Here is a 14,558-nt window from a genome sequence, read left to right on the forward strand (position 1 = left end):
TTGTAGAAGTTGAACTAATAAACTCTTACACACATAATCAAACAACCATACCTTCCATTCTCAACCACCATCACACCATTTCATTTCATTCCCCCACTACCCCTCTCTTTATTACAAACTCATGGCTACTACTACTGCTGCAGAAGAAGACTTCAGCTTCCAAATCACCGCCACCGGTTCGCCACCGGAATTCATCGAATCACCGCCTCTCTGGCGGTGCTCCTCCACTTCCACCGCCGCCGCTTCTCCCGGAGAAAACCCCAAAAACAGTAAAGGTAAAGAAGTACAGAATGAAGAGGAAGATGAGGATAAAATGGACATGTTGTGGGAGGATTTGAACGATGAATTCTCGAGAATCGGATGTGGGAGTAAGGCGCAAATTCGTTCGGATGTTTCTTCACCGGGGAGCGAAGTTAAAATCAGCTGCGTGAAAGCGTTGAAGTTGTCGAAAGCAAACCGAAACATGTTTGATGGGAAGAAACCGAGCATCCTAGTATTCATCAAAGTCTTGAAGAAGGTGTTTGTCATGCAGAATTCTCATCGTACAATCAAAAAGCACGCTTGGTAACCTCGTACAACTACGTTTTTTTTTTTCACGAGTCCCGATTCGGTTTGATATTCACATTTACTTCGATCTTTTCTTGAATTCTTCTTCTTTTGTTCATCAGTTGCAGAAAGGTGAAACTTTTTTTTTTCTTTTCCTGGTTAATATGTATATTATTTAGTTTAAGTTTATGGGTGAGTGTGATTAATTTAAAAGTGAGCAAGCCATGCAATTGTAAATGGAGACAAGATATGTAATTCCATATTTCGAATATTCTTTTTTATTATTTCTTATTATTATTTTATTTTATTTTATTTTCCAAATCTTTCATAAAAAGACATTTCGAATATCCTAAACACGGTTGTATGGGTTGATTATGATTTGTCTTTGATTATTTGAAAATAGAGATATGGTGTATTTTAGCAGTAGCTGTCACATATAAATTAAATACAATTAATTAAAGCTGTAATGCACTAACTAAGGGAGTAGTTGTTCATCTTTGCAAGTTATTATTTATTTGAAATTATTAATGATGGTAGTTGGTCTATTACAATATGACAAGATCAACTTTTTTTTTTTCATCAAATTGGGGAAAAAAATTAAATTATATTTGTCTTTTGTCGATTAATTTAATTAGTGAACAAATAAGTTTTTATGAATTGTGGTGTCATATATGTATATATGAATAAAAATATGTTTTAGAAGAAAAAATCAACATTCAGTAGTTAAATTGAAAAAAAATACCATAAATCAAAAATTGGACGAATACATAATCACGGCATGCATCGAAGAAAAACAGAAGCAGCTTTGAAAAATATTAGTACAAATATATCAAGTGCTTCATTTTGGGATTACACGGTTCAATATAAGTAACTAAATGAATCGAATTAAGGCACAATGGCCCGTCATATATATGTCTTTCTTCTATCTATGAAGCGAATCGAGGACTGACCTTTTAAAGCTTGTTCGTATAGTATCAATGGAAGCAATGTCCTTTTCACCACCCCCGACATAAAGTTTTGCAATATACACCGTATTTTACCATATCCGTCACCCTCCACAATTAACGCATATTTCTCCGAAAGGGCATATGAAGTTTCTTGATTAAAATCGGGATCGTAAAGAACTACTCTGTTTCGTGTAGGGGAATATTCCTCCGCTCCTCGGACCTATGATGGTACAATTTAGCTATCTTTCGCCTCTCACAGTCCTGGCACAAGATAGTTTAGGCTCAGCAACGAAAGTGTAACGGCAAACACACACTAGAAGGTTAATTATTATAACTACAATAAATTAGTACCTTGAACATGTTGAGAAAAAAGGGTTTTTCGGGATTTGTCCGTCTTAATTTGTGATACGTGTAGGCGAAACTTAGCTGGTCACGAGGTGTAAAACGGTCAACCTCGTTAAACCAGAGGCAAGAAAACAAGTTCGACATTGGTGTATGAGCCCTGACGATGAACGACCCTTCTGGTACATCTGCAAAAATATCGAACATGTTTTTTATATGGATAAAAAAAGGATTATTTATTACACTGAAAACTGAAGAATTTAGGAAGATAAGTGGAGAGTAATCGTACTGCTGGGTAGAAGCTTGTTAGCGTCTGATGCGTTAAATCTTTTCATGCCGTCTGCTTGATAGAATGCAAATTGTTCGTCTATAACACTATGGTTGTACTTGTTGAGCTTCTTGTTTTGGGCAACCTCTTCCCACAAACAATGGCGGTCATAGTGATTTGAAATAGCGTACTCGTAACCTTTTCTCCATAGGAAGTATTCCAAGATAAGCAATGGATCGAGCTGGAGGCGAAGTTTGCTGTCCAACCAAATTGAGTACCTGAAAAAATATGGCAACAGAATACGTAACAGTTGGAGAAAAATAAGCGTAACCAAGCAATCGATTCATAAAATGGTTTTAGCTGTAATTTGTACCTGGCTGAAGGAAATAGACGATGTGGCAAAAATTTCGGTATCTTTCCCACTCTCCGCATATCGGTGAAAGGAGGATTCTTCACCACCACAATCTTCCATAATCCCACAAAGCCCATTGTATCGGGCATTTGGCCTTCTGCTGAAAGAGTTTGTAAAGTTACTTCATCTACGAACATGACAAAGCATACGTTTTTCCTCGATGTACGAGAGACCTAAGATTAAGAAAGGAGTCGAGGCCAGTAATTAATCACCACTAATAGTGATAAACTTAAGTCTCTATTTCATGTTTACTATAAATACATGATGACAGTCAAGTTGGATAAAACGAGGACTAAACGATAGAATAGGGGTGTAATGAATCGTACAGTTTTGCCAATTGGTGATCTCAAGCGATCAGAATTGCCAAATATGCAAGACATAACAGCAATGTGGCAACTACTAATATACTTTGCATCGTCTTCAGCTAAGTCAAACCCTGTACTTTGTGACCCCTTAGGACCTTTTACAAACCCACAGTTAATTTTCTGATCACGAGCAATGAAAGATTCTTCCCTTTCTCCGAGACTCTGATGTCCGGCAAATCTAGGCTCCCATTTTTCATCTCCAAAGGGCTTCTCTTCTTTCTTAGTGTATTGCAAGGAGAACCTTGCAAACTTTCGACTTTCCACTGGCTCCACAAGTAGTGTACTGGAATTCGAAATTTTCATTTCACAAGAACCTGAAATTGTTGGCTATCAGTATTAAATATGATCGAAAGAGGGAAAAAATGAACTAAACTCTTTAAACAAATTCTAATGACATCAATCAATTTAATTTTTTTAATCTGGAAAAAAACGAATGTTGGCATCAGGCAAATCAGCTACCTCTTACACTGAGCACATAGAGTTAATCAAATATTAGAGGAAGGTTCAAATGGTTGTTGCTAAACACGATGCAAAATACCTTATTATAGTATCACATTGGTTATTTTAGTTACACAAGTACTTGATTAATCGATGGCACTTCAATCCAAGCTGATTAACAGAACATTAAACAATTTATGACGCTATTGATATAATTGAATAAATAACAAATATTCTCATTAATTGGTATGAAGAGGAATTCTGGATGTCCATCCTAAGTCCAGTAGCAGAATAACTTATAGTTGAATACGTATATATTGGCCAATGAACAGAGTCACTTGATTGTTAAGAAGAAATAAATAACTTATTACGCAAAATAGATGATTACCAGAAAACTTTCGACGCTTAGGCTTCTTTCTTGAACCTGAGCGTTTTCCAGGCATCACCTTTCGAACATGGTGAGCTTCTACAGAATTCGCATGCCCAGAAACTGCATCGACTTGAGCATGCTGGGATTCCAAAGAAGATCCTTTGCTTAACAAACCAGTGGAATCTTTATCAGATTCCTCATTGATGCTTTGCTTCTTGTTTCTAACAGTACGAGGCTCTGTGGCACTAGAGTGGTCCTTGTCATCATGCCCAACATCATCACCATCTTCCATTTGATCATCCTGTAAGTCAATACCATCATCATATTCATCATTATCCTCTAATGCTTTGCGTTCCCTCTCGTCAGTCTCTCCAGATCTGTGGCTTCCGTTTAGAGAGGCCTCGTATTCAGCCTGGTAGATTTTCAATTCATCGCGCCCAACCTCATTGTACAAGCCAATTCCTTGTTTACCCAAAACTTCGTGAGAATCTTTTTTATCGATGTTTTTCACTGGAGTGTGAACCTTATCAACAGAACCATCTCGAACACGCTCCTGTTCTTCCTCACTATAATCCTCATCTCTTCTTCTGTCATCCTTGTCCCAGTCCCGTGAATCCCTGCCATGAGCAACGGATCCATGGCCGAATTTGAGCTCCTTGGATTTTTGTAGCTGTGTAACATCCATGAGAAAATCTGTTTCATTGCCCGTGTCATCATCTTGAACTTGGTGCCTGTTTATATCACCTCCTGGCAAAGGAAGACGAGTAAAATTATCAAAGTCAAGCACTTACAACACAGTTGGTCAATGAAAGATCTAGTACTGGAACATTGATATAAAAATACCCTAGTCAAATTCGAATTAGTTTCCCATAGAATTCCAGAGATGAGAATCCACTCGTACAGTAAGATACAGAAGGAAGAAACTATGAAAATACAACTGGCCTAGAATCCATAATCCAGATATAAAAACATAAGCCCCTATTGATAAATTTGTGAACCCTAAGGGACCGAGTCGAGTATATACATGCTAAGCTTCTTACCTGTGTATCGTCTTCTGTTAGTATTTCTGAAAACTAGCTGATTTAGAATGGAAGAGTTAGCAAGATCAATTTAGCTTAAGTTCACTTAATTAATGTCGTAGCTCCTTCGAGAGCAAAGTTATCCATAGTTCGTTCACCACATTGTCCAACTCAAGAAGGCATTGCACAATTTACGAATCAATTACTACCGTACGAAGTTCGTATCTCATCCCCGATTTCACATTGTATTACCCAATTCACAAATTGTGTCAAGAAAGCTTAGATTTCTGTAACCGAAACAGAGAGGAATTCATACAGATGCACTAACTTATCTGTTAAAATACATTATATCAGTTTAAAAAACTTCCATCACTGCCAGCAATCCACCACTCAATTTTAACAACTGATTACATAGTCTGCAACCCATTCAATTAACTTGAAGTGAATAATAAATTAATCAAATGCTCAGATAAAACTGAAAATCATACAAAATAAGCTTTAACTCAAAATCCCAGAGGTTCAGTCAATAAACAAGGGCGGCGCATTACCTTTACTCTGCAACGAGAAATAGAAAAAAGTGGAGATCAACAAAATAATAGCGAGCGTCAGGATGCAGAATCCAATGGAGATCTTATAAGCAGGCGGCGCCTTCAATCGACGGTGGTGGATGTGCCTCGAACCGCCACGGACTCCGACTGAAACGTGATCCGACACGACACCGTTTCGCGCCCCATTTCCGCCGCCGCCGCCGCCACCGGATTGCCTGTACTGGGCCATCCGCGCATTATTGGATGTAGATACACAACGCGTATACGATTGATGATCCAAATCGGGCAAAAGAAGGGTTTATGATTGAACGGAATGGGGGGTTTTGAAAGGGTATAAATGGTATTTAACAGATTCTCGGGTACAATCGGAGATATTCGAGGAAGTTCGCCGGAGAGTTCCTTAATCACTCGACGGAGAAGCGGTGGGAAGAAAAAGAAAAGAGGGAGGGTGAGATTTGATTAATCAAATTGTTTCGGCATGTCGATGTGGAAGTTACCGAAATGCCCCTAGTTCATCATTTCCTTTTTGTTTTTATATTACGATTACTTAATCAATAATATGAAAATTGCTTTTTGGAATTTAGTTTAATTATTAATTAATGAAATCAACCAACTTTTAACATTACAAACCAAACAACCCTTTTTATATTTATTTATGTTGTCTAAATACCCTCTTAATATTAGTGAAATAGCTACAATGACAATAACAAGAATCATTTATTTTAATTAGATGATAATATTATGTGTTTTGCCACTAATAACTCCTTTATATTGTCCCAAATTCATTTTTATTGGCACCATATCATACGTTCTACTTCACATTCTGAACAGTGGCGGAACTAGTATAAGGCGCATAGGGGTCCTGACCTCCATATATTTATCAAATTCTTATTATTTTATACGAAGATATAAAAATTCGTCTACAACAACAGTATTAACGGTCTCTCTACAATTTTTTTAATTCATTATGTTTCCCAAATTTGTAATCATGACTTCGCTACTGATCATGAATACAATTATTATACTAAATTACTAATGTAATGATATTAGATGTTGCCACTCTAGAGATTAATATTTGTTGTAGTTAAAAAAGAAAATACTATTAATTTAATATTTAATATATATACATATAAAAAAAGCAAAAGTCTAAGCAAGAAATATTTTATTTATTTGCAAGAACTGGTAAAAAAGAAATACATTATATATATTGTCACTCACACATACAGCACTGCATATCAAAAGAGATACAATGCAAATTATTAACCGTCACACAAATTTATTACCAAATCAATACACACATTCTTGGCAGCAATGAAACTGTGACAAACCAAACAAATAATTATTTTGCATGCACACATAAATAAAAATAGAATAAATTCAAAAAAACTGAGGTTTTAATTAATTAATAAAATTAATTAATTCAAGGGCACTTAGGCCTGTTTCCATGAGTTCTTTGGCTAGCATAGCATGGGCAGAGGTCTTTGTTGCCGTAAGTGCCAGGTGGCACACAGTGGCACCTTGCGCAACAAGTGTTGCATGCTCGTAGGCAGATTTTCTTCCTCGACGCTTTGCTGCATCTTCTAGAACACTCGTAGCTGCAATCTGTCATGCACACAATAAATATTACATATTTTTTTTTTACATGTTACTTTCAAGAAGATTATATTATATTATTGAATATTAAATATGTAATTAGTTTACTTATTGTTCGAGGGTGATGGTGATGGTGATGGTGGTGGTGTTTCTTGATTAGGCTTCCTAAGTTTTCTCCACCATCCTCGGCCTGAAACGAAAAGTCGGATATATACGATCAGTATGTGTATATATGTATATATATATATCGATGAAGACATAATTTTATATGCATGCAAATTAAATTAGTAACTACTGAGTACCTCAGAGAGAGAATGTGTTGTAGTAGCATCAATCACTGATTTTGCCTCCGCGAAAGCCTGAAAATATGCATGACGACAACGAACTAAGCAAAAAAAAATAATCCGTATAAAATATAGTCACGACGAAATTTGTATATATACCTGAATGGCGAAAAGGGCAATGAGCAAAATCGAGAGTAGCAGCTTCATGTTTAGCTTAGTACAAAATTAGTTTGTGATGATGTGGAGCTTCTTGAATGTAGGAGGATGGCTATTTATAGATAGATACATTATACATACATACATATATATATAAAGTTGGTGTTTCCTTTTATTTAGGTTCACATGTAATGGTCCTAAAAACAAAAATCACAGACTTTATGTGCTTGCCCCTTATCTTTTGTGTCCATTAATGGATCTTTCTATCATCACTTTATAAATTTGTAGAACACAGCTGTATATATGTGGATTCTTTTGGCTTTCTTGAAATGCACGAACTGTATAAATATATATACATACATACATATATATAAATATGGTCCAGGCTCTTCTGTGTTTTTTCCTTAGCTTACAACCAAATTGTAAAAAAGAAAGCAATAGGCATCAAACCTGAGATATGGATAGATATTAGATGCTTAAAGGAACTAACAAAAGCACATCCATCTATATAAACACACACACTGGAACGTGTGCGTGTGTGTGTGTGAAATCGATAAAGTAATTAAAGAAGTCTTGATTAGGGTAGTTAGTTCTTTGGAAGGTACGTGCGTGCGTGCGTGCATGCATGCATGCATGCAGCTAATGATAAGCTGTACAGCTAGAACTTCACGTGTTTGATGGATGTATGCTTCACTGGATTGAGACAACAACAGAAACTTGAAAATAATGTCTTTGACTACAGGGATATTCAGGTTTCAGGCAGACCATTAATTGGACCCTCTCATCAGCGAATCAGAGATGTGAAATTACTAAATTAGCCTCAAAGTTTTTGTCATGTTCTAGTGTTTATGTTTATCTTTGTTTTCCTTATTAATTAACCTGCTACATCGATATATTGATGTTCAATTGTGATGGGGATCAGTTCGGTAACTTTGGACCGAACTCCCCATACTCGGAATTATTGGGGCGAAGCCCGATGAGTGATAGAAATCAAAGTCCGTTAAATCAAGGCCCAATGAAGGATGCGCACCAATGCGTGGGCCGAACTGATGCTAAGAGATAAGGAAGATCCTAGAAAGTTAGAAACCCATTATAATACAAGACATACCACATAAGAAGACGAAAAATGGTAGGGAGATAGCCGTTGGAGAGGAAGATCCTAGCATGATTTCCATAAATAGTTAAGGAAATTAAAGTATGTAATACAAGATCGATAGTTGATCAATTAAAGTAAATCTCGGGATCACCAAGAGACCATAAAGTGGGAAGTAACCATGTATAATTTTCCTTATAAACGAATATGAAAACCCTTTTGGTGTTACGACTGAATATATATCAACACAGATATTCTCTTTCTTTAATATTTTTCCAGTCACTTGTTCTTCGCCGCCAGTCCTAGATCCGAATTCGAGTGAGCTCTCTAACGATCGAGTGAGTTGAGTTCAAAGGGAAGGTCTCGCCAACCAAATATATACCGACTCCTAGCATTTAGTCTAGATTACTTAATAATGACAATCGAACGAGATTTAGATCCAAGTATTCATAATTCTAGCATTGGACGGTTTGGCGGCCCAAGATCCATATATCGGTCCAGGATTTACTCTGATCGAGACCATAAAAAGCCCGCATGGCCCAGCCCATATACGAACTCGAACCCGCACCCAAAAAAAAGCCCGCATAACAGCCCAGCCCAGCCCATATACAAACTCAAACCCGCACCCAAAAAAAACCCGCTCCAGTGATTTGCGGGTTAACAATCTGGACCGCTGGACCCGAATTGTTTGCAGCTTCTGAAATCGATCGAAGAGAGAAGCAAAATTTGCTACTCAAATTCGTATAATGGGAGACCGCTCTAGAAAATCGAGACACCGGAAAACCTCACCGGAATCCTCAACCTCCACAACGTCGTCCTCCGCCGCGAATTCATCATCATCCGACGACCAGCTCGAATCTTCGTCCAAAATCCGCAAACGACGCCGTGACGGGGGCCGTGACCGAGAGGAGAAGCGGAGTGGTAAAAAATCGCGAAGAGATGATAATGATAGGAGCAAGAAGAAGAAGAAGAAAAAACACAGCAGAAGAGACAAAAGGAGAGAGAGGAAGAAGAGGAAATACGATTCAGATGACGAGAGCGGGTCCGGGTCCGGGTCGGAATCCGAGTCCGAGAGTCCGGAGGATGTAGCTAAGTACATACTGAAGGTGTTTCCTGCCGTTGCTGGGGATTTGGAGCAGGTATTGTTGGTCAAGTTTTAGTAATTTGTATTTTCCTTTGCTGTATCTTGCTGTATGCACATGCTCCAATCTGAGCATTTTGGCTAATTGAATAGTATTTTGAACTGCTTTAGATAAAACCTAACGATAAATTTTACCTTGAAATATGTATTATGTTATTGCTTTGGTTTATCATAGATAAGGTTACTAATCAGATTTCCCCTTTGAGAAATTATTAGAACAATGGGGGTTTTCACTCGAGTGAAGATTGTTTATACTAACCGATTCGAAGATGATTGAAAACAGTGGGACACTATGCAGGAGTTGGTAGAAATCTAATATTGTCACTATTTAAATTTGGTGGAGTTTGTCTTATGTTGTTAACTTGAATATAGAAGTTTGACGCCGAGGGAAGTGCTCCCTACACTTGTTCTTTGTCTTATTGTATTGTCGAACTTTCCGTTTTTGGTGTCCTCAGGCTACTTTTGGTCTTTGTAGGAATATGTAAATGGTCTTAGTTCGGTAATGAGTAAACTTGGGGTAATGAGACCTTGCTAATGTATGTGATAATAGTTTATTATCATTATACTGCTGTATGATGTTTCTTATAACTGATGCTTTTATTCAGCTTTTGCGAATGATTGACGAAGGACAAGCTGTTGATATAAGGGGATTATCTGAGAAGTCGTTGGTCAAGCAACTCCGAAGGCTGTTCATATCCCTAAACCTCAAAGAAAATGGTGATAAAGTCTTTCTACTGCCACATAAAGCGAGCCCCACGCTGGAGGTTGTTGGTCCAATCATACGCTCTTTTATGCAAACTCAAAAGAAGCTTGATCACTTAGATTCACAAAGAGATGTACACTCGGTGCCGCCAGATTCGGAAAAGGGACATTTGACTGGCAATGTGGAAGATACAAAGGAAGATTCTGTTGGACCGAGAAGAAGGTAGTTTGTTCTATGTTTCTAAACAAAATTATTTGTGTCTGTACTTCATCTCCCTTTGTTGAAATCCTGCTTTTGTTTGTACCTTCTTGTATCACACTTGGTGTTGGTTATTGTAGGGTCATTGGACCTGAAATGCCATCTGCCGAGTTACTTGTGGCAGCGGCCAAGCTAACAGAAGCAGAAGCTGAATTGAGGTATAGCTCACGATCTTTTTATTAAATTAACAGAAGTTTTCTAAACTTTTTGTTGTTGTTGGGTTTTATGGTTTTTTCAATAGTGTGAAAAATCAGGACCTTCATTAATGCTATAATAATACATGAGAACAATTAACAGAGAAGCTGAGTTGGACGAAGACACTGGATTATTTATTGGACCTCCACCTCCTGCTGTGGTCAAAGAAGCTGAGTCTTCAAATGAAGCGGAGCGCTTTGAAGAGGTTCCTCTCTATTTTTTTTTTCCTCATTACTATTCATTTTTTTCTCCATCCAGTCCATGGACCCTTCAGTGTTACTGAAATACTATCATTAGAAAAATGATTTTTCTTTTCTTGTATTTCTTGCTTCTGTAAGTTGGTGGTTTTAACTGCGATCGCTATGGCAGTGGTTATTACACAGGGCTGACTTAAATCCTCTGTTTTCAGATTACCAGAATAGTTGGTGCCGAGGAAGATAGTCCATATGATATTCTTGGGGTCAACCATAATATGGCAGCAGAAAACATGAAGAAAAGGTAAACATGTGCCATTATTTTGTGAATAACCAAAACTCTTATGCATAGGGTTTTGCTGATATTGCATAAAATTTAGGTACTGGAAATTGTCATTAATGGTCCATCCTGACAAGTGCTCTCACCCTCAAGCACAACAAGCATTCGTTAAGTTGAACAAAGCATTTAAGGATTTACAGGATCCTGATAAGGTGAGTATTATGATAAGGTTGTTTAAGGTTGGAAATTTTATTACCTGCTTCTATGCTAATGAATGGATTAGTTCTTGATTTGACCAATCAGAACTGTGTCAGAATTGATATCTGACATAATATGCTTCATACAAATTTGTTTAATTGAGATGACAGACCAATTTGCAAGTTTCTTCAATTTTTTGGTCGAATTTTATTTTTGTTTTGTATCCTAACCATTTTCTCTTTTGGCAGCGAAAAGCTCTAGACGACAAAATAAAGCAGAAGGAGGAACAAGAAGCATTTAAGGTACCATTGTGGCTCTGTAATGATTTGTTAGACCCCACATGACGACTTTATTCATACTACTTGTTCTATATCTGCAGGCAGAGTTGAAATCCTTGCGCGAGGCTGCTCAATGGAGACGACTTCAAGGTTAAACACTTTCTGCTAAATACCATGTTATTTTCATGCATGCATGTGAAATTAAATCATCTGAAAGAGTACGCAGCATTGGTTTTTTATGTTTGGAAGCAACTTTAGTTTCTTGATGAATCCAAGACCTCATTGGTTATCGATCTTGTTATCTTTTTTCACGTGCACAACCCCGTGCAGTTCTTCAACCTCCAAACTTCACTTTAATTTTTTTGAAAAAAAAATACTATCAGGAAAAAAAAGAATCTATGATTCATCTTCTTAGCAAGCATATCTCTAGCTAGACTTGATTTTGATATTGATAACTGTTTGCTGGCAGGTATATCCATGGAGGGTGATGACATACTCCTGGCAGAGATGGACGTAAAAGCTGCACCAAAGAGAGATGAATGGATGACCACATTACCCCCAGAAAGAAAAGTAAATGGCTCTTATCTTTTCTATTTCTTTTTTCTCATCCTTTTTTTTTTTAATTTTTTATAAAGAGTTTCGTTTCGTACCTGTTATTGACTTGTACTCACTCATCTTCAGGCTGGAGGCGTGTCCATGCATTCAACAAGAAGCTTCAGTAAGACCGCTAAAGAAGGACGTGGTGACACAAGTGCTTGGACAGATACACCTTCAGACAGAGCTCAGAAAGCAAAGATGAAGTATGTTTTCTCTCTCTCTCTATATATATGTATGTATGTATATATATATTCAGTGTAGAATGTTTATCAAGCTTTTATGTCTGATCGAGAGATGTTTTGGTGCGCAGTTATCTAGAAGCATATAACGAGGCTGCAGCCCTTGCTTCAAATGAGCAAGACAAGAAAAGAGTGAACCCCGATGCAGAATTGGTAGATCAGTACAATAAAGCAAAACGGTCTAAATCTTTGGTAGAAAAGCATAACGAGTCGATTAGGAAAAGTTCGAAGAAAAAGTCAAAGGGGGAAGACGCTGCGAAAGAGGCGGGTAAAGAGGAGTGGGAGGGAAATCATCCGTGGAAGCCGTGGGACCGCGAAAAAGATTTGACAGCTGGCAGACTGAATGTCAAACTTGACGCTGACAATATGTCTCAGGGTCTCACTTCCAGGTTTTCTTCTGGAACCTTCCAAAGAAATTTCCTTTAACGCGCATGGATATGTTATAGATTTTATATTTATAGAGTTGCTATTCAATTTTGTGTGATTGTATCCCCACCTGTAGAATAATTCCTATGTTCCTATTTTAACTTATTTGAAATAATTTCTTTTCAGTTTTATATGAAAACCATGTTTAGAGTGCAGAATGAAGAAAAAGGTTTTCTGCACCCCTGATTGATTCACTGTACATAACCAAAATAGAAACTTTGTTGCATTTTTTAAGTGGGTCACCTTGTTGATTGTCGAGGAAATTTATGCAAGTGGAATCAAATCAGAATCCTCTTCCACTAGGTGTGAGAATCTTTGGGGGGTGACCGATTAGAGATTTTAGAAATCATTGCTAAAATATAAGAAATTGATTAGAGCTTGAAGTGAAGCAATCATCCGTGGATGTCAACTTTTCGGCCCTTATTATGATGATCATGGGCCTGCTGCCTAGTCCCACTTACAATCTAAGCAATGACCTATGTAACATATATGTTAGGATTTTATTTATTTTTTTAATTTCCTTAAATCTGTAACATTTTCCGAGTGGGCGGTTAGTAAACCCTCAATATTTCCATAAAATTGAGAAAAAAAAGAAAATCGGCCTTTGTAAGCATGAAGCTGCACAGAATAATGACCAGGACCGATCATAGAAGAATCGGAAAAGAAAAGTACTCTACCACACTAGTTGTTTTAAGTTTTAACATTGAATATTCAAAACTTCACGAGTCACTAATCACTAGTTAATCTTCCAACTTAGTGAATAAATAAGTGCTGAGTCGGGACCATAGTTATCCACGCAATAATAATCAAGAAACAGTAAACGAGAAATTCGAAGAGACAAATGGAATGTGAATTGTAATGCAGCAATGATGAAACCTCATATCTGAGGAAAATGGTAAAGTGAGACAACATTTGTTTTTGTGTGGAGATATGTCATTTTCATTCTTTAGTTAAGGGTCCCTAGTCTATCCACCCCTTCTCTAGAAGCTTATTATGTCATTTTCAAGTTTAGTTAACCCCCCCACCCCCATCCCACCCCACCCCACACCCCACCACACCATCTTTATATACATTCTTTAATGTTCATATATAGATACAGATATATATACATGTGTCATTTGATGAGAGGGTTGAAAATGCTGTCTGAGAATGTTCGATAGTCCCACAAACCGCCCCAAAAGAAGCCACTTGCTTTGTTTAGACTGTTTACTTGTTTGCTAAAGTAACCGATTCCTTTTAAGATAGATGACAGCACCATTTACAGTATACTGCATACTAATTTAAATGTTAATGTGGGTTTGTAATTATGACGAATAGATAACGCAATAGATTAGTATCTCTGTGTGGTAAAGTAAATCTTTCAAGAATGACATAATTGATAATCAATCCACATGCATATGATGGATGATGCCCTGAATCCAACAGTGTGTGAAAACGTCGTTAACAGCATAAAAACGATAATTGCCCTTTATTTGTTGTTTGTCTGAGGATGTATATCGTGTTCACACCACACGTTTGAGGGATGTCTTTGATGATTATAGTACTCGAACTTCGGGTCATGCTTTGTTCAGCTGTTAGATTTGTGCTTAATTGCCTTTTGAACTGTCATTTGGACACCTCAGCTGTGTGTGTTTGTGTGTGAGAAAAGTAGTTTGGGGTGTGATGAAA

General features: G+C 37.3%; 4 protein-coding genes across 4 annotated transcripts; 2 read left to right on the forward strand and 2 right to left on the reverse strand.

The window, feature by feature from the left end:
• The first annotated feature begins 10 nt into the window (after positions 1-10).
• On the forward strand, positions 11-815 carry LOC105974198 (uncharacterized). The gene has a single exon (XM_012999263.2). The coding sequence runs from the start codon at positions 122-124 to the stop codon at positions 566-568; it is 447 nt and encodes a 148-aa protein (XP_012854717.1). The 5' UTR covers positions 11-121; the 3' UTR covers positions 569-815.
• Positions 816-1,350: 535 nt separating this feature from the next.
• LOC105974409 (uncharacterized) lies at positions 1,351-5,764 on the reverse strand. Its single transcript, XM_012999508.2, has 7 exons — positions 5,256-5,764; positions 3,707-4,435; positions 2,842-3,194; positions 2,477-2,688; positions 2,125-2,381; positions 1,845-2,023; positions 1,351-1,754 (listed from the first exon to the last, which is right to left on the reverse strand). Exons 1-7 carry the CDS (start codon positions 5,482-5,484, stop codon positions 1,671-1,673), a joined length of 2,043 nt encoding a protein of 680 aa, XP_012854962.1. The 5' UTR covers positions 5,485-5,764; the 3' UTR covers positions 1,351-1,670.
• A 638-nt stretch (positions 5,765-6,402) lies between these two features.
• Positions 6,403-7,438, reverse strand: LOC105974223 (uncharacterized). The gene is made up of 4 exons (XM_012999288.2): positions 7,292-7,438; positions 7,151-7,207; positions 6,957-7,038; positions 6,403-6,857 (listed from the first exon to the last, which is right to left on the reverse strand). The coding sequence occupies exons 1-4, from the start codon at positions 7,337-7,339 to the stop codon at positions 6,676-6,678; spliced, it is 369 nt and encodes a 122-aa protein (XP_012854742.2). The 5' UTR covers positions 7,340-7,438; the 3' UTR covers positions 6,403-6,675.
• Positions 7,439-9,018: 1,580 nt separating this feature from the next.
• On the forward strand, positions 9,019-13,069 carry LOC105974363 (DNAJ heat shock N-terminal domain-containing protein). The gene is made up of 11 exons (XM_012999449.2): positions 9,019-9,520; positions 10,128-10,447; positions 10,564-10,641; positions 10,781-10,883; positions 11,088-11,176; positions 11,253-11,364; positions 11,599-11,652; positions 11,730-11,778; positions 12,098-12,198; positions 12,310-12,428; positions 12,536-13,069. Exons 1-11 carry the CDS (start codon positions 9,128-9,130, stop codon positions 12,888-12,890), a joined length of 1,773 nt encoding a protein of 590 aa, XP_012854903.2. The 5' UTR covers positions 9,019-9,127; the 3' UTR covers positions 12,891-13,069.
• The last annotated feature ends 1,489 nt before the right edge of the window (positions 13,070-14,558 follow it).

The sequence above is a fragment of the Erythranthe guttata genome, chromosome 3 (genome assembly GCF_056151865.1).
Source record: "Erythranthe guttata isolate IM_541 chromosome 3, IM_541, whole genome shotgun sequence".
In the NCBI taxonomy this organism is placed as follows: Eukaryota; Viridiplantae; Streptophyta; class Magnoliopsida; order Lamiales; family Phrymaceae; genus Erythranthe; species Erythranthe guttata.